At 42.7% G+C, this 22,306-nt stretch overlaps 1 protein-coding gene across 2 annotated transcripts in view; it reads left to right on the forward strand.

The window, feature by feature from the left end:
• The window catches only part of atp8b1 (ATPase phospholipid transporting 8B1), a 225,627-nt gene that overhangs the window by 173,007 nt on the left and 30,314 nt on the right, over window positions 1-22,306 (forward strand). For both annotated transcript variants that reach the window (XM_085974400.1, XM_085974407.1), the window contains exons 10-18: window positions 3,305-3,463; window positions 3,954-4,042; window positions 4,150-4,346; window positions 5,033-5,241; window positions 8,612-8,655; window positions 11,763-11,919; window positions 14,396-14,584; window positions 19,552-19,664; window positions 20,743-20,907. In XM_085974400.1, coding sequence (XP_085830526.1) covers window positions 3,305-3,463; window positions 3,954-4,042; window positions 4,150-4,346; window positions 5,033-5,241; window positions 8,612-8,655; window positions 11,763-11,919; window positions 14,396-14,584; window positions 19,552-19,664; window positions 20,743-20,907 — 1,322 coding nt within the window. The remainder of the gene's footprint in view (window positions 1-3,304; window positions 3,464-3,953; window positions 4,043-4,149; window positions 4,347-5,032; window positions 5,242-8,611; window positions 8,656-11,762; window positions 11,920-14,395; window positions 14,585-19,551; window positions 19,665-20,742; window positions 20,908-22,306) is intronic.

The raw sequence follows: 22,306 nt of genomic DNA on the forward strand, positions 1-22,306 counted from the left end.
TCCCATGGATTGGAGGGTAGCTAATGTAACCCCACTATTTAAAAAAGGTAGTAGAGGAAAAAACGGGGAATTATAGACCAGTAAGCCTGACATCGGTAGTGGGGAAAATGCTAGAGTCCATTATAAAAGTTGTAATAGCAGAGCACTTGGAAAACAGTGACAGGATTGGACAAAGTCAACATGGATTTACAAAAGGTAAATCATGCTTGACTAATCTACTGGAATTTTTTGAGGATGTAACTGGTAGAATAGATAAGGGAGAACCAGTGGATGTGGGGTATTTGGACTTTCAGAAGGCTTTCGATAAGGTCCCGCATAAGAGACTAGCGTGCAAAGTTAAAGCACATGGGATTGGGGGTAAGGCACTGACTTGGATAGAAAACTGGTTGGCAGACAGGAAGCAAAGAGTTGGAATAAACGGGTCTTTTTCCGAGTGGTAGGCAGTGACTAGTGGGGTACCGCAGGGATTGGTGCTAGGACCCCAGTTATTCACAATATATATTAATGAACTAGATGAGGGAACGAGATGTAATATCTTCAAGTTGGCAGACGACACAAAGTTGGGTGGGCGTGTGTCCTGTGAGGAGGATGCAGGGAAAGTCCAGTACGATTTCGACAGGTTGGGCGATATGGCAGATGCAGTATAATGTGGATAAATGCGAGGTTATCCACTTTGGTGGCAAAAACAGGAAGGCAGATTATTATCTGAATGGCAATAGATTGGGAAAAGGGGAACTGCAACGAGACCTTGGTGTCCTTGTGCACCATTCGCTGAAGGTGAGCATGCAGGTGGTTAAGAAGGCAAATGGTATGCTGGCCTTCATAGTGAGAGGATTCGAGTGCAGGAGCAAGGATGTCTTGCTGCAGGTGTACAGGGCCTTGGTGAGGCCACACCTTGAGTATTGTGTGCAGTTTTGGTCACCTTATCTGAGGAAGGATGTTCTTGCCATGGAGGGAGTGCAGTGAAGATTCACCAGACTAATACCTGGGATGGCAGGAATGACGTATGAGGAAAGATTGTGTCGATTGGGCTTGTATTCGCTAGAGTTTAGAAGAATAAGAGGGGATCTCATTGAAACTTATAAAATTCTAACAGGACTAGATGTAGGAAGGCTGTTCCCGATGGCAGGGGAGTCCAGAACCAGGGGTCACAGTCTAAGGATAAGGGATAAGCCATTTAGGACTGAAATGAGGAGGAATTTCTTCACCCAGAGAGTGGTGAACCTGTGGAATTCTCTACCACAGAAGGCAGTTGAGGCCAATTCATTAAATATATTCAAGAAGGAGTTAGATATATTTCTTAAGGCTAAGGGGATCAAGGGATATGGGGAGAAAGCAGGGACAGGGTACTGAATTTGGATGATCAGCCATGATCGCATTGAATGGCGGAGCAGGCTCGAGGGGCCGAATGGCCTGCTCCTATCTTCTATGTTTCTATGTCATTGAGACTTATCACACCGTTAACAATTCACTTGCACCTGAATGCACCAACCTTAACTTTTTATGATGTGTTTAGTCAGTAACTAGTGGGTAAGTACTGCAACTTCATGCCCTTCATGTATGTGAATGCCGAGGCTATCGGCAAGGTACTGATGTAACGAGGCTTGTGGAAGAGCAGATCTACTCCGACAACAATTTCCTGATTTCCGCATTTAACTGCATGCGTACGCCAGCAGTTACTGTCCGATTTACTCCATAATAACACTGAGCGCTGATTAGCCTCACCGTTATTCTTATTGTAAAATCTAAGCCAATGTGGATGAAAGCCCTGCCTTTGGCAGTAGCCGTGTGATGTAAAGAAGTTGCCTAGACTCTCCTTACAAGGTGGGTTTTCAAGGGGGCCTCTGAAGGCAAAATTTCAAAGTGAACATAAGAGGGCAGCTTATGCCACATGACATTGGCATTGTCCTTTTTGTTTTGGAAGCAAGTTATAAGCTGAGCTCTCAACTCGCCCATTCAGGTCAGCATTGGTGTTTCTGCACTGCTGCCTCTATTTACCTTCCCTCATTATTGTGGGGCAATCTTCACTCCAGCTGAAGGGATAATTACTAGTCCTAGCCCCTTTAGGGCTACCCCGGATCAGGCGTATTCCTCGGATGTTCACTTTCTCAACTAAAGTTTGAGGTAGCCGAATCCTAAAGACGCTTAATTGAGTCTAAAGGTCTGGACTATCTCTCCCTTAAAAAAAAAAAGGAACAACCTGAAAATGTTACCATCCTCCAGATAACGCTTTTAATAAGTTTAGCTAGACTGTAACGTTCCGGATATTATGAGGGTCCGGAAAACTCCCCCAGAATTCTGCATCTCCTCACGAGAGTGTACAGAGATTGAGTTTGATACAGAAGTATTATGTGAGACAATTCTAAAAATATATCGCTTTATTAAAGAACCGACATGTAATTTACAGTTGGTGAGTCAATCGCAACATTAACAGTTCCATAAAGAGAGAGCTTACAATTCTATTATCAGAGAACCTTACTCTCAAATCTTAACTTCGCTACAATTTTACAGTTCTTAAAGTTCTATTCAGGATATCCACCAAAATCAGATACCTTTGATGCCCGAGGTACAAAGAGTTGGAGACTTACAGAGCTGGCTCTGAAGCCGAGAATCACTTTGCCCCTTTAAAGCGAGTCTACTATCCCATTTGAGAGTTCAATATTTATACCCTTTTCCAGTGGTATTTCCTTTAAGGTTTTCTGCTGATGTAAGCTAATTATCTCGTCATTTTTCTGCTGACCCCTGCAATTCGTAGCCACCTCAGCTGGTAGCATTAAAGAATTATGTCTCCTCTAGGTATTTTAAGTTTACCATGAACAGTGTTACGGCAGGTGTGTTTTTTACTCGGTCATTTTTAGAAGGCAGATGTTTCTTTTATGTGCTTCTTTACGAAGTGTAAATTAGAACACCTTAACCAAGGTGAACCATTGACTCATTCCAAAAGGTTCAGTCTACCGGAGCCTTTAACCTTTTGTTTCAATAAGGTTATTGATTCAGTGTCAACAACTATCTTATCTCTATAGTCAGAATGCTTTCACAGCTTTTTCAGAGTTCGGTTTCTAAATTTCCAAACCCAGTTTGTCATGTTTTAATAAGGCCAGAATTATTTCGTAGAATAGGTTATATGGCTTATTCCTTCACACAACATGAAGTTCTAAATGTGGCAGCTGTGGTTTAACGTATGCATAGTTGTTTAAATAGTGTTGCACATTTTATAAAATAAGTTTATATTTTGTGGATATGTCTTTTTGGGGGACATTTTGTACCCAGTTGGTCTAAAGACAAGCAAATGTGTTTGCTCCAGGTTTAGTAGAATGCGAAGAGCCAAACAATCGACTGGACAAATTTACAGGAACCCTATACTGGAGGAACCAGAGCTATCCTCTGGATATAAATGCAATTCTACTACGTGGCTGCACAGTCCGCAACACAGACACAACCCATGGAATCGTAATATTTGCAGGTATTTAATCATGTTTATTTCATCATGTCCTGGAGTAACGCTATTGCTGATTTTGAGAAGGTGCCCCTGATCTGGTATCACATTTCCCCATATGCTTAGAGCAGGTCTAGATTTTACAAATTGTGTCTCATAAATATTCTACAGTTGAGGTTGGGGTATGAGCTTTTGAGAGCAATTTTGAATTGTTTTCTGTTGCCCATCTTTCTATTTGGCAATGCACACGTAACAATGTGTGTTTTTTTTAAATCTTAAAACCCAGGTGTTTGCTGTATATAATAACCGTTGTGGCCCCATTCCTGCCACATGCCCTGGTGTGCAAAGAAAGCCCTGACCACGATATCTGAGGCTCTAATTCTGTTAACTAACTTTTTAGCATTTAGGATGGTAAAGTAAAGATGGTGTAGTTGCTAAGATAGAAAGCGCGATTAGAAAGAACAATCTTTTACCAAAATAATTATAACTCTGCTGCACCATATATTCTGTCTTGCAGGAGCTGACACCAAAATCATGAGGAATGGTGGGAAAACCAACTTCAAAAGGACCAAAATTGACCATCTGATGAATTACATGGTTTACTTGGTAAAAGAAAATACCTTCTGTTGCTGTGAAATTTATGCAGTATAATTTTTTCTTTTGACTTTTTAGTGGAATGAGAGATCTACATCTGCAATTTTATTTTATTCCAGATCTTTCTGTTGCTCATTCTTCTTTCAACCGGCCTTGCTATTGGACACGCATTCTGGCAAAGCGAAATTGGCAATTTCACCCGCTCCTGGTATCTTGATGATGGGGAAAAGGATTCACCTTCGTACAGAGGTTTCATTACCTTCTGGGGTTATATAATTGTTATGAACACCATGGTACCCATTTCACTTTATGTAAGGTAAATGTACCTCGGTCTGTTCTGTTGGATTTGCATGCCTGCGTAAAAAGAAACTGACATGAATCAGTCATTTATGAAAGAAAGACTTATGAAATAATACTAAGCGGCCTACGGGTGGCGCTGTCCAGGGAGAGTATAAATACTCGGGCATGGGCCCAGCTTGCGCAGGACATTCTTAACAGGAACTAGTGAAGGATACAACTAGATCTCCATGTTGTAAAACAGTTGATTAAGGCTTTGTTATAACGCTTAGACCAAGTGCCTAGTAGTTTTCTTACGTCAGAAACCATCCCTGCAATGCACAAGATTGAGTGCATGAACTCCTATTTGTCAGTGCTGGGGAATAACCAGAAAATGGTAGCTAGCTCTACTCAAAGAGCTAACACCAGCACAGGTGCAATGGGCTTTGTGGTTGCTTCCTTTGTTGTCATTTCTGATTCTACGGAGAGCTTAGTTTTACAAATCCACTCTCTTTCTGCTAACAACTTGTACTAAATCAGTGTGTTTGAGAGAGAAAAAAAATGATCAAACTTAAAATATATTTTAATTTATGAAAAAAGACTGAATGGCTTGCATTTGAAGTGCTAACAGGCAAGTGGCCTCGCCTGCTGCTTGTGCTCTATATATTTATTTATGATTTTGTCAATCGACATTTATCATAACATTCTTTCTACTCTCTCCCTTAGTGTTGAAGTGATCCGCCTGGGTCAAAGCTACTTCATAAACTGGGATCTCCAGATGTACTATGCTGAAAAGGATACTCCAGCCAAAGCACGCACAACCACACTGACTGAGCAGCTTGGACAGATAGAGTACATCTTCTCTGATAAGACAGGAACTCTTACGCAGAACATCATGGCGTTTAAGAAGTGTAGTATCAGTGGCACTACATACGGTATGTTTCATTGCTTGTGATATAAAACTAGCTCAACCCGTTCTTCTCTAAAAACACTCCCCCCGCACCCCCCCCCCCTCCCCCCGCCCTGCTGGATATATGAGATGAGGAGGAATTTCTTCACCCAGAGAGTGGTGAACCTGTGGAATTCTCTAGCACAGAAGGCAGTGGAGACCAATTCATTAAATATATTCAAGAAGGAGTTGGATATATTTCTTACGGCTAAAGGGATATGGGGAGAAAGCAGGGACAGGGTACTGAATTTGGATGATCAGCCATGATCTCATTAAATGGCGGAGCAGGCTCGAGGGGCCAAATGGCCTACTCCTGCTCCTATCTTCTATGTTTCTATGCTACATATCTCTCGGGCTAATAATTTTTATTGCAGCGTGGCAGCAGGAGTTCGCCACGATCTGGGTTTAACACTGATAAAAATGAAGTGTCTCTCGTACCTCTAGAGTTGATTATCCACCATGTTCCTAAACTGAACACCGTACTCTAAGTGAAATCTGAACAGTGCATCGTAAGACCCTTGCAGACTAAAGTACCCAAATATTTGTCTTTGTTGGCTGAATAGGTGCACACCATGGAACCTCAAGGACCACATGTAAACTGTCAATCCATGTTCTACCAATTGCATTAGATTACATTGTAGGAACGTGGGTTCCTAACTAAAAGACTGAGTTCTACTCCGGCGATCAAACAAAACGAACTTTAATGAAACAAACAGGTTTTAACAAGAAACTGCAGGATAACATCGAATGTAGGTCTGCTCTCTTCGGAGGCTCCACGAGGACTGCTCCGGCGGTCCCGTGGCTGACGTCATAACGTCATCACATTTTCCCGCCAGTGGGGGATCACGTGATGTACGGCGTGACGTCATCACGTTTTAGCCACGGTGTTAAAGTAACCACGCTCTGTACAGTTAAACAGCATAAATAAAGATACAGACTCAGGCTGTAGCTAACATATTGTTAAAGGAATTATATACAAACGATCTGAGTCCTTTGGTGGCTCCGCCACAACATGATGTATAATGCAATCAGCCTAGTTCTAGGGTACTTGTATAACCAGGAGTATATTAAAAGTAGAAACTGTGTTGAGGATCACTCAACAATGGGGTTGTACGCAGATATAGCAAAAGTATAAGAATTTTTTTTTTTTTTTTTATAAAAGATTTCCAACATTACTGGTGTATCTTCGTTTAACTTTTTTAAAAAGATGATCCAATAAACCGGACCCATGCAGTAATTGGGCAGCTCTCTGCCCCGGCAGTAACTCCAGTCTACAACCACGCTGACCAGGTGGCTGCGCTCATTTTCACTTTCACCTTCACTGCTTGGGCGGTACACAGGTGATTTGCACTAGTGGCTTACCACCCATGTGGTGAAGGGGAAAATGACCCCCGCTGACGCGCTCAAACTGTCCCTAGCCCAGACCAGCCCAGTCCCTCAACTCCGACTTGCATCAGAGGCCGTTACCTGCGAGCAAAAGGAAACCTAGATAGCAAGTTTGATGGATTTGGGGCACTGGAGCTGTGTCTCCTCGCTATAGCCGAGCTGCAGAAATGGCTCGCTGATGGGTGAGGAGATGGAGGGATGAATCGCAAAGTTGAACGACTTATCTTGCATACATAGAATTATATACATAGAATCTACAGCACAGAAATAGGCCATTCATCGCAACTGATCTATACCATTTGTTTATACTCCACACAAGCCTCCTCCCACTCTATAATCACCTCTTCCCACCCTAGTCCCCATCCCTCTATTGTGCCTTCCTCATGTATGCCAAGCTTCCCTTTAAATGAATCACTGCTTCAAGCAGTCCATGTAGCAGCAAGTTCCACATTCTCTCCACACTCTGTGTAATTACATTTCTCCTAAATGATTGATTTTGATCTGTTCGTGTCTATCTTCTATCTATACCCACTTACTCTGGCCTCGCCCACAAGTGGAAACAGTTTCTCCACATCCACCCTATCGCACCTCCTCCTCATTTAGACATGTAACAGAGGAGTGTAACAGATCTCCTCTAAGTCTTATCTTTTCCAGAGAAAAGAGTCCCAGCCTGCTCAATCTTTCCTGATAGGTGCATCCTTTCAATTCTGCTAACATTTTTGTAAATCTTTTCTGCAGTGCTTCAATATCCCTTTATGTAGTATGGTGACACAGTACTCCCAAGTGTGGTCTAACCAAGGTTCTATATAAATTTAACATTAACTCCCTGCTTTTGTATTCTATTCCTCTCAAAATGAACCTCAGTACTTAATTTGTACTCTTAAGGTCTTATCAACTTGTGTTGCTACTTTTAGCGATCTATGTATCTGTATTCACCGAGCTCTCTCATCTTCTGGCCCATTCTTCTAAGGAATAAGTGGCCTCTGTATTCCGCCTACCAAAATGAACCACCTCACACTTGGCTACATTGAATTTCATTTGCCATTTATTCGCCTAGTCTGCAAACATGTTTATGTCATCTTGTATTTTGGTGCAGTTGTCCCATTATTAGCTATACCCCAAGTTTATCATTTGCAAACTTCAACACCATACCTCCAATTTGAGTCCAAATTGTTTGCATATATGGTGAACAACAGCGTAGTCTTCTGCAGGATACCACTACCCACTTTGTCAGCCTGAGAAGCTTCATTTTCACTCCTACCCTTTGTTTCCTGTTTTGTAGCCATCTTTCAATCCGTTCTGCTACCTGGCCCCTGACTCCACACAGCCTGACCGTTGTCATGTGTATTCGATGTGCCACCTTATCGAAGGCCTTCTGAAAGTCTGTACCACATCCACTGCATTGCCTTTTTCTACTTTATCAGTTACTTCTGCAGAGAGTTCAATAAGGTTGGTTAAACATGGCCATCCTGTTAGAAGTCCTGTTAGAAGTCCATGCTGATGATTTTTTATTATATCCTCCGTCTCTATAGATATTTTGTTGTCTGATCTTTTTCACAAAGATTTTAGTGTCTTTCCTGCCACTGGCCTATAGCTCCTTGGTTAGTTCTACCTCTCTTTTTGAAGATGGGAGTTACATTTTCTGACATCTGGCACTAATTATTTTGTCTATTGAATATTTATGTATGGATACCATTGCCTATGCTATCTCCAGATCGGGTGTTCCTGAAGCCACTAGGTGAAGAGAGGCTGGAGTCACTGATTGCTCAGAATATAAATGGCTGGTACTCTCTGACCCATCTGCGTACTCCTGCTGTAAAAAGCACAATCAGCTGCAACGGGTTCTGTAGGGCAGTAGCATGTGACCTTCGTGGATGAAGAATAGGTTCAACTAGTAAAGCAGTGTGCAGACCGCCACTGATGGTTCTAGGTGACCAGGTACTAATTACAATTTTTTGCTTCTTCTACAGGTGAATTGTGCAACGCTGTGGGAGACAAGACTGACAAAGTAGAGGTAAGAGGTTGCTTAATTTTAGGAAGTCAGTTACTTGAGCGAGAAGCTACTGAAATCATGCTGCAAATATTTGAAGCGGAGCCTTTGCTGTACCCAGTGCGTTCAGCCATTTCTTGACTGCACGTGGAGTGATGCATTGATACAAGGGGCTGCTCTGTAAGACTAGGATATAAAAAATATTCACTGAATTTCTTTGTCTCCAAATCATAGAAAAAGTAGATGACTGCCCACACACCCACTCCCCCCACACCACCCTCTCTGAAGTGCCTATTTCTATGTTAAAGGTACGATATAGATATAGCACAATCAGCAGTGATGGATGTATAAATAAGCAGGCTACTGTGAAAAGTGTGCATAAGGGAGCGGGGAGGAACGTGTTGGCACCAGGCATTGGCCTTGGCTCTCTTGCCAAAGAGTGGATGGATAAAGTGCTAAGTCTTCCTCTGTTCCACTCCCAGTCTAAGATGTGTCAAATGGAGATTATGGTGCCTCGTGAGAAGGGGGATGCAAAATTGGAGCGATGAGTTATGGGTGGCCAATCTTTGGCACCTCCCGTCAGATTTGGTTTATCAAGGGAAAGTGGATTTTTTAAATGTTGTTGCTAAACATGCTAACCTTATCCAAACATGCTTCCTTTGTATAAATATTGAATTTTGTGTAAACTGATTTAAATACAGGAGGTGTGTACCAGCAGTTGGTTGTCATGCTCTCTGGGAGCATAACCCTGACTCTTCTCCAGAAGGAGAGAGGTGCAGCGGGGTGAAGAGGTTTTGGGGGGAGAGAGAATTCTAGAGCTTTGGCACTGCTGCCAATGGTGGGGTGATGAAAATGGGGTTGCACAGAGGCCTGAGTTGCAGGAATGCAGAGTTCTCAGAGGGTTGTTGGGCTGGAGGACATTGGAGATAGGAAGGGGTGAGGCCATGGAGGTATTTGAACACTAGGATGAGAATTTTAATTTTAAGCATTGGTGGTCCGGAAGTCAACGTTTTGGTTAAGAAGAAACTGGTAGAAGTTTTAGTATTGAATCCAATAATCAGATGACTTGGTTTTTTAGTTTTCTGAATGTGAATTTGTAAAAAATTATTTCAATGCTTTACACTGATCTGGTTCAGATTTTACACATACTTCGCTTATCTCTAAAATCAGTCACGTTTTCCATTGGAGCTTTCTTTGTTGGATGTAGGTTTCCTCCTTCTGGTGGTGGAGAAGAGTGATGACTCTCCATCCCTTGATTTGTAAAAGTCCCTTTGCCTCTCCATGGTTATAACGAGAGGAGAAGACTATTTTGGGGGGGAGAGGCGGGTGGCGGGATGGGGAAGAAAGAGTTATGTTTCCTTTGAAAAGCAGATTTTTCACTTGAATTTTTCTGCTCATCAGTGTTAGGGCAATGGAAGACTTTCCAGTTTCAGGCACCCAGTGTCTGCATCAAACATTTCCATGTTTTTCATCAATGTGGCCTCCCTCCTCCCTCAACCTCTGCACTGACCAACTCTTCATTCTTGGTGATTTCAATCTCCATCTCAACTCACCTTGCACTCTCCCCTCTGATTTTACTGCCCCCCTGTCCTCCGTTAATCTCTCTCTCCATATAAACTCTCCTACCCATATTCACAACCATCCCCTGGACCTTGCCATCTCATGTGGGTTCTCTACTCCTATCATCTTGATTACAGACAAGGTCATCTCTGACTCTTTTGTGTCCGCCCATGGAATAAACTCTTTCCCCAAGTTACTTAAAACTGCACTTTCAAATTCCCAGTTGTCTCATCTTTGGGTCTCTGTTTGTTTGTTTGCTGCGATATGAGTTCAGCTGTCAATCTGTTCCACCACTCCCTCATCAGTACATTTGCCCCTATACCCAGTAAAACCCATAAATGCTCTCATCCTGGTCATTTCCCCGAGAATGGCCCTGATCTTCAATCCCTCAAGTCCGAGAGGCACAGACTGGAGTGTATCTGGCACAGAGCTGGTTAAGTCATTCATCGCTAAATCTGGCTGGACCACATCAAATACTATTGGGTCTTGCTCCCCTCTACTTTCCAGAATGATCCTGGAATCACCAACAGATTTAGCAAAGATATCCATCTTCAATTCTCCATTACTAATCATATCTTTACACCCTCTCGCCTGCCTTCTCCATCCCCACTTCAACAATATGCGAGGAGCTCTTGGACTTAATTGTCACTAATTTCCACCATCCATTCAGTTGCTTCTGCTGATCCTCCTCCCTTTCACCTTGCCCACCAAGGTTACTCCCGCCTTGGCTCTGAACACACATCTCTATTTAGTTTCTCTCCTATCTCCACTCATGTCCTCACTTGGCCATGAAACTCCTGTGACTTGACCCCATTTTCACTAAACTGCTGACCACCCACTTCCCTTCCTGGCCCCCATGCTAGCTGGCATTGTAAATGGTTCCCTCTCTTCACATACTGTTCCCCTCTCTTTCAAAACCAGCGTTATCACTCCTCTAAAGAAAAAAACATCCTTGACCCCTCTGTTCTTGCAAACTTTTGCCCCATCTCCAATTTCCCTTTCCCCCTCAAGTCCTTGAATGTGTTGTTGCCTTCCAATTCATGTCCATCTTTTCTGCAACTCCATGTTTGATTCTCTTCTATCCTATCCACCACTGCCATAGCCTTAATTGAAGCCTCTGTGTTCATGGTGCACTATATCCCTCCTTGTTATCCTTCTCAACCCTCTGCAGCCTTTGACACAGTTGACCACACCATACCCCTCCAGTGCCTCTCCTCCATTGGCCAGCTCTGGCTTGGTTCCACTCATAACCAGAACATCTGCCCTTGCACTGTTACCTCTGGAATCTCCCAAGGATCTAATCCTTGTCCCCTCCTCTTGCTCGTTTACACACGATCCCGTAGCAACGTTAATCGAAGTCATGGCATCAGGCTCCACATGTATGCTGATGACACCTAGTTCTACTTCTCCAACACCACTCTCAACCCCTGCACACTGTTGTCAGACAGCTTGTCTGAGCTGAAATTTCCTTCCGTTAAGCATTGCGGTGGTAAAAACCATTGTCTTCAGCTTATTATTGATGATTTAAAAATCTGTAAAATTCACAGATCAAACATCTTTTTGTTCTGCAGCTTGTGGACTTCAGCTGGAACAGTTATGCTGACGGGAAGCTCACATTTTATGACCATTACTTGCCTCACCTTATCCGTTCAGGAAAAGAACCAACAGCAGCGGAATTCTTTAAACTTCTTGCACTCTGTCACACTGTGATGGTGGAAGATAATAATGGTAAGTAGAGGACAGGGATGTGCCACATGTTGAACAGGGTTGTATAGTTTTGGTACAGACACTTGGAAAATACACAGGATACTGAGCAGGGAACAAGCGCTGATGGTGTCTTTTCATTGCTGTGACTGATCTTTTCATCGCTGGATCCTATTTGCTCGGTTTAATAAATTGCAGCTGTCCACCTGTTTCACTGATTTAGTGCCACGTTTATGCTACAGAAAGAAAGAAATATCACAGGGATTCCATGATCCACACTGCCATTGGGGAAGCCACGATCCCATACTGCCAGCAGGAACAACTAGTATGCAGACAGGGTAGGTCGGAGATGGAGTTAGAACCTTGTAGGCCCAATGCTCTGACCCTTGGTACCTTTTTGAGTGTGACATCCTGCAGGGAGGGGTCAGATCACACAATGACCCCTATAGAGTCTCTTTTTTTCTTTCTAATGTTTCAAAGTGCTTCACGCAAAATAAATTACTTTGAAATGCAGTGACTGTTGTGTAAGCAAATGCAGCAGCTATTTTGCACAAAGGAAGATCTGACAAACAGCCATGACCAGATGAGGTGTTTAAGATGGTGTTGGTTGAGGGAGAAATGTTGGCCAGAACATGGGGAATGAGTTCTTTGCTCATTGGGTCATGCCACAGGATCTCAAACATTCACTTCAAGCACCAGAACAGGCAAGTGGGACCTCAGTTTAATGTATCATTCAATGGATGCATACTTGCCAATTACAAAACTTTCAAAAGCTGGTGAACAATTTCAAAGAAGCGAACAATTTATGCAACTGGAAAAACTGCCTTGAATAAAAGCATGTAACTGAGGCCATTCCTTTAAGGCAACTGAATAAGTTCAATTCCTTTTTTTTTTTAACTTGAATTTCAGGATTTGTATTAGTATTTTGGGATTACATTCAGCAATTCAGTTAGCTATCTGTGAAAACTGAAATCCAATAGCTTCACCTCTGACATCTGAAAAGAAGTAGGTACAATAGGAGTGCAGTGACCCGTCTGCTTGGAATGACTTCAGCTGTAAAATTGCGTCAGTTGTCTTATGTTGGGGGGGGTGGGGGGGGCCGATTTTTAGAAATTTCTCAATGGGGTGTGAACTCTGATGGTACCAAATGTATTTCCTGATATGGTTATCGCCCCCAAAAATGCCTGTCTTTTTTTTAAGACTTTAAGGGGTAAAAATTGAGTAGCGCCCCGAAAAGGTTAGCACCCCCGCGGTCGATTTTTCCCAGGTAACGCCCCGAGAGGGAGGAGGGGTGCGACTGGAAGTGCCCCATGTCCCTCTTGGGGCGCTGCGAGGCAATATTGCGGCGTGATGTGCCGTGGTTCTGCAGGCCTTCCTCCACTAATTAAACAGGAGGGGCCTGGCGCAGCACGTCCCGACGCCCAGCTGGGCCACCAGGGATCGAGAGTGCAGCCGGCACGCCGCAGGGAGGCTTCACGTGGGCGCAAATCAACTGAATTTAGCCCCGTAAGCATTTTCCAGCAATCTGGAATTTACTAAATGTTGATACTAAAATGATGGGGAGTAGAGCATACTAGATTCCCACAGTGAGCCTGCCAACAGCAAAATATCATCTTTGAAAAGACATACATTTCGTTAGCTTCTTGGAGTCCCTCATCTACCTTTACCCAAATCTTGGAGCTGGATGACAGATATAATTCAAGACTTGGCCTTGTAAGCCCCTAGTTTCCAGCTTTTCCATCGGGTGGGTGTGCAGCACTAGGTTGAAAGCCTTATGAAAACTGATAAATTAAACAAAATGGGGTTCCAAAGATATCTTATGTTCTGTGATGTTGTATAAATCCATAACCTGTCCTACACATTCCCCTCATGAGAAAAATGCTTCCTGCTCCACCCTGGGCCTCCAAAGCATCTGATACATGTGCCACGTTAACCAGCCATTAATACCAGGTGAAACTTCATATGTACACTTTTTATATATGTGCACAAGCAAATTTCAGGTCATTCTGGAGTGACTTAGTGAGAAGTGCCAGAGGTGGTGCCTAATCTTACAAAAACCAGTGTATCACTTATTGATGGCTTTCAGATATAATAAAGCATAAGAAGTGGACTGGTTACAAAATAGATTTTCCTTTTTAAAAAAAAAAATAATAATTTTTAGAAGGAATATTTTTTTTGCTCTGTACACAGTGTATTTTCTTTATGCTTCCTCAATACATTCTTAAAATATTCAAAGACGTTCAATTCTTTGGGTTGATAGATAGAAGTGCCTCATGGAAGCTGAGTTCTCCGTCATGGGGGGTAGGAAAATTAGCACTGTGATCTACCTTGCTTTTAATTGTGTCTCCTGTCAGCTGTTGGAGCAGTGATGACAACTTTGACGAGCCTTGGCTCACATTGATCTTCATCTTTGAACTGGGAGGGGAATTGATTTTAAACTTGGGTGTTGCACACTTTATACTGCAGTTGGATCACCATTTCCTTTTGCATCTGTGAACAGGACAAATTGTATATCAAGCAGCCTCTCCAGATGAAGGCGCCCTCGTTAATGCAGCCAGGAATTTTGGGTTTGCCTTTCTTTCACGTACGCAAAATGCCATTACGATAAGTGAACTTGATGTAAAAAGAACGTACCAAGTGCTCGCCATGTTAGACTTCAACAGCGACAGGAAACGAATGTCCATCATTTGTAAGTTTAAAAACATTTGTGACTTTCAAGCTATGTAGTCCTTTCATCGGTGTACTTTATTTGAAAATTTGTGTTCAGCAAAGAACTCTGCTTCAAACTTCATATCCTATCTACAGTATCACCAAAACATGACTTCCATCTTGGCAACATTCGCCACCTCTGCCTCTATCTTACACCACTACTGGTGAAATTCTTATCCATGCCTGTGTCACCTCTAAACTTGACTTCTTCAACACACTTTTTTTTACCAGCCATAAACTAAAATTGTCCAAAACTCCACTACCAGCGTCCTGTCCCACACCAAGCTTTTTTTATCCGTTACCCTGTCTTCACTGATCTAAACTAGCTTCCCATCCCCCAATAGATTGAATTCAAAACTCTTGTAACAGCTACAAATCCCTCCATGACCTCAGTCTACTACAGCCTGCATTGTTTTCTAGTCATGAATCTCCTCCAGTCCTGAATCTGACGACCTGTGTATCCCAACTCCACTCCAACTTCAGTGGTGGAGGCTTCAGCCACATCCGTCCTACTCTCTCTGGAAGTTCCTGCCCAAACCCATCCACCCTTTACCACCCTCCCAGCCTTTTAAAAGCCTTCTCTAAACAAATGTCTCCAACCCAGCTTTTTGCTATCACCTCCTAACTCTCTTTACAAAGGATCCACACCTATTCTCGGTGAAATGTTTGGGATGTTTTTCTACATTAAAAGTGCTGCGCTTCAAAGAGTGCTTAATTGGCAGTGAACTACTTTGGTACATCCTGAGGTTACATAGAAACATAGAAGCTAGGAGCAGGAGTAGGCCATTCGGCCCTTCGAGCCTGCTCCGCCATTCAATGAGATCATGGCTGATCATCCAATTTCAGTACCCTGTCCCTGCCTTCTCCCCATATCCCTTGATCCCTTTAGCCTTAAGAAATATATACAACTCTTTCTTGAATATATTTAATGAACTGGCCTCCACCGCCCTCTGTGGCAGAGAATTCCACAGGTTCACCACTCTCTGGATGAAGAAATTCCTCCTCATTTCAGTCCTAAATGGCTTACCCCTTATCCTTAGACTATGACCCCTGGTTCTGGACTCCCCCGGCCATCAGAAACATCCTTCCTGCATCTAGTCTGTCCAGGCCTGACAGAATTTTATAGGTTTCGATGAGATCCCCTCTCAATCTTCTAAACTCCAGTGAGTATAAGCCCAATTGACACAATCTCTCCTCATACATCATTCCTGCCATCCCAGGTATCAGCCTGGTGAATCTTCGCTGCACTCCTTCCATGACAAGAATGTCCTTCCTCCGGTAAGGCGACCAAAACTGCACACAATACTCAAGGTGTGGTCTCACCAAGGCCCTGTACAACTATAGCAAGACATCCTTGTTCCTGTACTCGAACCCTCTTGCTACGAAGGCCAACACCAGCAAGGTGTTGTGTAAATACAAGTTATTTTATTTTTCCTTTCTTTTCTCTCTTTATAAACGTAAGAGGAACTAGCTACAGAGGCTGAGTTATGGTAACATAAAAATGGACTTAATAAAACCACCTTTCATACTGTAGATATGACTATCCCTCATGAGCGCTGATTCTGTTGCGCATTTTAAAAAAAATGTTTTAAAATGTTTGATTGATCTCCCATGGCATTGTTCACAGATGCTGACTAAGATTGACACCAGAATACCAGAGATGGGCCTGCATGGATTGGAGCGTAGGAATCTAGACTGAGGAGTGGTTGCTGGGGAGGGATAGAGCATTTAGGCTGAGAACTCGGAAGGTTAGGGCTGAAGCACCTGTGGGGCTGAGTCTGGTTGTGACAGGAAAAGCAGCAGCAGATGGGACCAAGTTAGACTGGTGGATAACCGGGGCTGGTAAAATACACACTGACAAAAATGCATCAGAAGGAGCTTGAGCAATTAGTTGCAGAGACATTGGCTGGCTGAGGAAAGAACCATGAAAGGACTTTTAAAAACAATTGTTTGTGATTGTGATGTGGTTCTGTGGGTTGCCAGGTAACTTTTCTTATCTTGCCATTTTTCAGCAAATTAGCATGACCAACTTAATGGGAAACATTTTCTCTCTGCGCTGTGTAACAAAATTGTAAATCTATTTGTGAAGAATACTGTTTTTGTTGCATTTAGTGCAACCTTGCACCAATCAGAAAATGGTGATTTTCTTTGTGCTACAGACAGATTTAAATAGTGATGCACTCTATTCTTGACTTTGTTTAACTTATACGAGCAGATCTTCAGTAGTACTAGTCCCAGTAAGTCAGGATATGCTAAAATGTGACGTCTGAAGTGTAACTGGAAGTAAATGTGATACTTGCAGGAAGTGCCTACTATATGCCAGAATTTTAATATTCTACCAGCAGATCTACTGTTGTTGCTCATTGTGATTTGGAGGATGTGCATTTTTATAGCGAGGAGTGTTATCAACAAAGTATGATGGGGAAAGTGTTACAGGAAGCAAGTGTGATGTTTGGAATAAGTGAGTTCTATATGTAAGACTTTTTAAATATTGTAGATGGAGAGAGAAGCAAAAATCGGATATCTAATGCCTGCTTCAATAGGTAGCATAAACAAGCCACAGGGATATAGGGATATAAGAACATAAGAAATAGGAGTAGGCCATTCGGCCCTTCGAGCCTGCTCCGCCATTTAATGAGATCGTGGCTGATCTTCTGTCTCAACTCCATTCACCGGCCCTATCGTCCTATCCCTTGATGCCTTTACTAGTCAGAAATCTATCGACTTCTGATTTGAATATACCCAATGACTGAGCCTCCATAGCCCTCTGGGGTAGAAAATTCCAAAGATTCACCACCCTCTGTGAAGAAATTTCTTCTCATCTCAGTCCTGAATGGCCTACCCTTTATCCTAAGGCTGTGGCCCCTGGTTCTAGACTCCCCAGCCAAGGGAAACATTCTCCCAGCCTCCACCCTATCAAGCCCTGTAATAATTTTGTATGCTTCAATGAGATCCCTCTCATTCTTCTGAATTCAAGAGAATACAGGCCTAGTTTACTCAATCTCTTCTCATACGACAGTCCCGTCATCCCAGGAATCAATCTCGTGAACCTTCGTTGTACTCCCTCTATGGCAAGTATATCCTTCCTTTGGTAAGGAGACCAAAATTGTACACAGTACTCCAGTTGTGGTCTCACTAAGGCCCTATATAATTGAAGTGAGACTTCTTTACTCCTGTACTCAAATCCTCTTGTAATGAAGGCCAACATACCATTTGCCTTCCTAATGGCTTGCTGCACCTGCACATTCACTTTCAATGACTCATGTACAAGGACACCCAGGTCCCTTTGAGCATCTGCATTCCCCAATCTTTCACCATTTAGGAAATACTCTGCCTTTCTGTTTTTCCTACCAAAGTGGATAACTTCACATTTATCCACATTATATTCCATCTGCCATGTTCTCGCCCACTCACTGAGCCTGTTGAGATCCCCTTGAAGCCTCTTCACATCCTCTTCGCAACTGACACTGCCACCTAGCTTTGTATCATCAGCAAATTTAGCAATGTTACATTTAGTCCCCTCATTGATCTAGATTGTGAATAGCTGGGGCCCAAGCACTGATCCTGGCAGTACCCCACTAGTCACAGCCTGCCATCCTGAAAAAGACCCGTTTATCCCTACTCTTTGTTTTCTGTCTGTTAACCAATTCTCAATTCATGCCATTATTACCCCCCATTCCATGTGCCCTAATTTTGTTCACCAATCTCTTTTGTGTGGGACCTTATCGAAGGTTTTCTGAAAATCCAGATACACCACATCTACCGGTTTCTCTTTGTCTACTCCATTAGTTAAATCCTCAAAGAACTCCAATAGCTTTGTTAAACAGGATTTCCCTTTCATAAATCCATGTTGATTCTGCCCAATCTTACCATTGGTTTCTAAGTGCCCAGTTATTGCATCCTTTATAATAGATTCCAGCATTTTCCCAACTACTGATGTGAGGCTAACAGGTCTGTAGTTCCCTGTTTTCTCTCTCCCTCCTTTCTTAAATAGCGGAGTTACATTTGCTATCCTCCGATCTGCAGGAACCGTTCCAGAATCTATAGAATTTTGGAAGATGACAACCAATGCGTCCACTATCCCAATGGCCACCTCTTTCAAAACCCCAGGATGTAGGTCATCCGATCCTTGGGACTTATCGACTTTTAGTCCCAATAATTTTGCTAGTACTGTTTTTGCTGGTATTGGTTTTTATACTACTAAATCCCTCATTCTCACCACACCCTTGGTTTTCTCGTATTTCTGGGAGGTTTTTTGTGTCTTCCTCCGTGAAGTCAGAAACAAAGTATTTATTTAATTTCTCTGCCATTTCCTCATTCCCCATTATAAATTCTCCCATCTCTGACTGTAAAAGACCTACATTTATCTTCACCAGTCTTTTCCTTTTCACATACCTAATAGAAGCTTTTACAATCCATTTTTATAATTTTTGCTAGTTTGTGCTCATATTCCATTTTCCCTTTATCAATTTCTTGGTCCCCCTTTGCTGATTTCTAAAAAGATCCCAATCCTCAGGCTGACTGTTTTTCCTGGCAACTTTATAAGCTTCCTCCTTTGACTTAATATTACCTTTAATTTCTTTTGTTAGCCATGGTTGGATCACTTTTTTCCATTTGGGTTTTTATGCCCTAGAGGAATATATGTTTGTTGCAAATTCTGCATTATTTCCTTGAATGTTAGCCATTGTATGTCCACCTTCATACCTTTAGGTGTAGTCTCCCAATCTACCATGGCCAGCTTGTCCCTCATACCCTTGTAGTTTCCTCTGTTTTAGATTGAAAACCTTAGTTTCAGATAACAACAGGTATACCTGTTCATATTGAAAAGTCGGCCAATTGCTTTTAATCAATTGAATAGCAGCATTATGACATAAATGCTTTTGTTGTGAAGTTTTTGATTTGCTTAAAAGGGAGTTACAAACTGTTGTTAATTTTGTGTGTTTGCAGTGAGAAATCCAGAGGGCAATATCAAACTCTACTGTAAAGGCGCTGATACAGTGATATATGAAAGGTTGCATCCCAACAACCCAAATAGGGAGTCTACTGAAGAAGCTTTAAAGGTGAGGGAGAGACTTAAGTTTTTTACAAATATTTTCTTTTTCTTGCACGTATTTCTATTCTATTCCACGAATGAAAGATTGATTTGATCATGGATGAATACAGCCCTGATTTTTCCTGATCAATTGTTAATAGGTTGAAGTTCCAAGGCTGCCTGATATTAGAAAAGGTAATTTTTTTTTTTGTTGTGGCTCAGGATTTTTGATTATTTTTGCATGGAAAGGATTTGGATACAACTTATTTTGCAGCATTGCTTTTGGTTTGTGAATTCAGTGGTTTAAAATCCATCTGTTGTCACATGCTTGAGTTGCTGTGACAAAGTGGATTGGTATGGTGATTCCCTCACCTAAGGGATAATAAACAGCCATTGAAGCTCTTGCCTATAAGAAGATGGGTCCATACAGTTCTGACGAAGGGTCATCGACCTGAAACGTTAACTCTCTCCCTCTCCACAGATGCTGCCTGACCTGCTGAATATTTCCAGCATTTTCTGTTTTTATTTCAGATTTCCAGCATCTGCAGTATTTTGCTTTTGTATGGGTCCATAGAGGATTCAGTATCTCCTTTCAGACACTTCCAGTAGGCATTCCCACCTGAGCTTGGACAGAACTTAAGTCATATCTGAACAGCATGAGGTGGGGTCTGGCCAGCCCTCCACTGGGGTGGGGAATGCCTCTGGCTTGCCGGTGATAACTTTTCCCGTTCTTCCCATCCCTCTATTGAATTGTTCGCACACGAATGGCGTTGACACACAAGAACTGTATCTCGGCATGCGCCACTGCCTTCAGGAGCGAAGGAAATTGAAACGTGTGACCTGCTGTCTTGAGCAAGCTTCCTTGTATGTGCCTCTGTTGTTTGGGTAGGGTGAGCTAATACTGGGCTAAAGCTGCCAATTGGTCTCAGTACCAGAGTTATTGGTCCTTGGCAAGGGACAACCTGACTCCTTTCGGCTCATAGCAATACATTAGTTGTGTAAGTTCATGAATTTTCCTGCACTTCTCTTCCATTTGAAGAAAGGAGCATTGGAGCTTAAAATAAAGCAATACTGACTTAAAGTGAAGACATATCTCTGTTTCACAGGAATTTGCAGATGAGACACTCAGGACTTTGTGTCTATCATACAAGGATATTAGTGAAGCAGAGTTTGCAGAGTGGGATAAAAAATTTAAAGCTGCCAGCGTTTCCACAAGCAACCGTGATGAAGCACTTGACAGAGTCTATGATGAAATTGAAAATAATTTGTTGGTGAGTATAGATTTTTTTTTAAATCGTTCTTTTTTTCCATTCGACAGTCTGTTATTCAAACTGACTGTTCTGTCTCTGCCTGCTATGCTTCATAATATCATAGGAGTCCAGTTTTACTGCCTCAAACGATTTATTTTCAAACTATGTTCTCGTGTTCATCTTGAAGTATTCGGTATTCAAAATCCTTAATGTTAAAATAGGCTACAGAGTAAGAACATTTTACTGTATTAACCTAATCCTAAGTGTCATTGAGAGAGCTTCTCATTCACTTTTGTTGGTCTGTTTCCAAGCTTTAGAGATGCTTGTTTAAAGCTGTGATGGCAGCTGATATTTTAACCTGGATTTTCTGATCGTGTTAGAGTCATAGAGTCATAGAGTTATACAGCACGGATAGAGGCCCATCGTGTCCGCGCCGGCCATCAAGACCTGTCTAATCTAATCCCATATTCCAGCATTTGGTCCGTAGCCTTGTATGCTGTGGCATTTCAAGTGCTCATCCAAATGCTTCTTGAATGTTGTGAGGGTTCCAGCCTCCACAACCCTTTCAGGCAGTGAGTTCCAGACTCCAACCACCCTCTGGGTGAAAAAGTTCTTTCTCAAATCCCCTCTAAACCTCCCGCCCTTTACCTTGAATCTATGCCCCCTAGTTATTGACCCTTCTACAAAGGGAAAAAGCTCCTTAGTATCCATCCTATCTATGCCCCTCATAATTTTGTACACCTCAATCACGTCCCCCCTCAGCCTCCTCTGCTCCAAGGAAAACAAATCCAATCTGCCCAGTCTCTCTTCATAGCTGAAGCGCTCCAACCCTGGTAACATCCTGGTGAACCTCCTCTGCACCCTCTCTAACGCGATCACATCCTTCCTGTAGTGTGGCGACCAGAACTGCACACAGTATTCCAGCTGTGGCCTAACCAGTGTTTTATACAGCTCCATCATAACCTCCTTGCTCTTATATTCTATGCCTCGGCTAATGAAGGCAAGTATCCCATATGCCTTTTTTACCACCTTATCCACCTGTTCCGCCGCCTTCAGGGATCTGTGTACTTGCACACCCAGATCCCTCTGACCATCCGTCTTGCCTAGGGTCTTACCATTCATTGTGTATTCCCTTGCCTTGTTAGTCCCCCCAAAGTGCATCACCTCGCACTTTTCCGGGTTAAATTCCATTTGCCACTGTTCCGCCCATCTGACCAACCCATCTATATCGTCCTGCAGACTGAGACTACCCTCCTCGCTATTTACCACCCTACCAATTTTTGTATCATCCGCGAACTTACTGATCATACCTTTTACATTCATATCCAAGTCATTAATGTAGACCACAAACAGCAAGGGACCCAGCACCGATCCCTGTGGTACCCCACTGGCCACAGGCTTCCAGTCACAAAAACAACCT

Source organism: Somniosus microcephalus, chromosome 2 (assembly GCF_052327205.1).
Source record: "Somniosus microcephalus isolate GS21.2 chromosome 2, FLI_Smic_1.0, whole genome shotgun sequence".
NCBI lineage: Eukaryota > Metazoa > Chordata > Chondrichthyes > Squaliformes > Somniosidae > Somniosus > Somniosus microcephalus.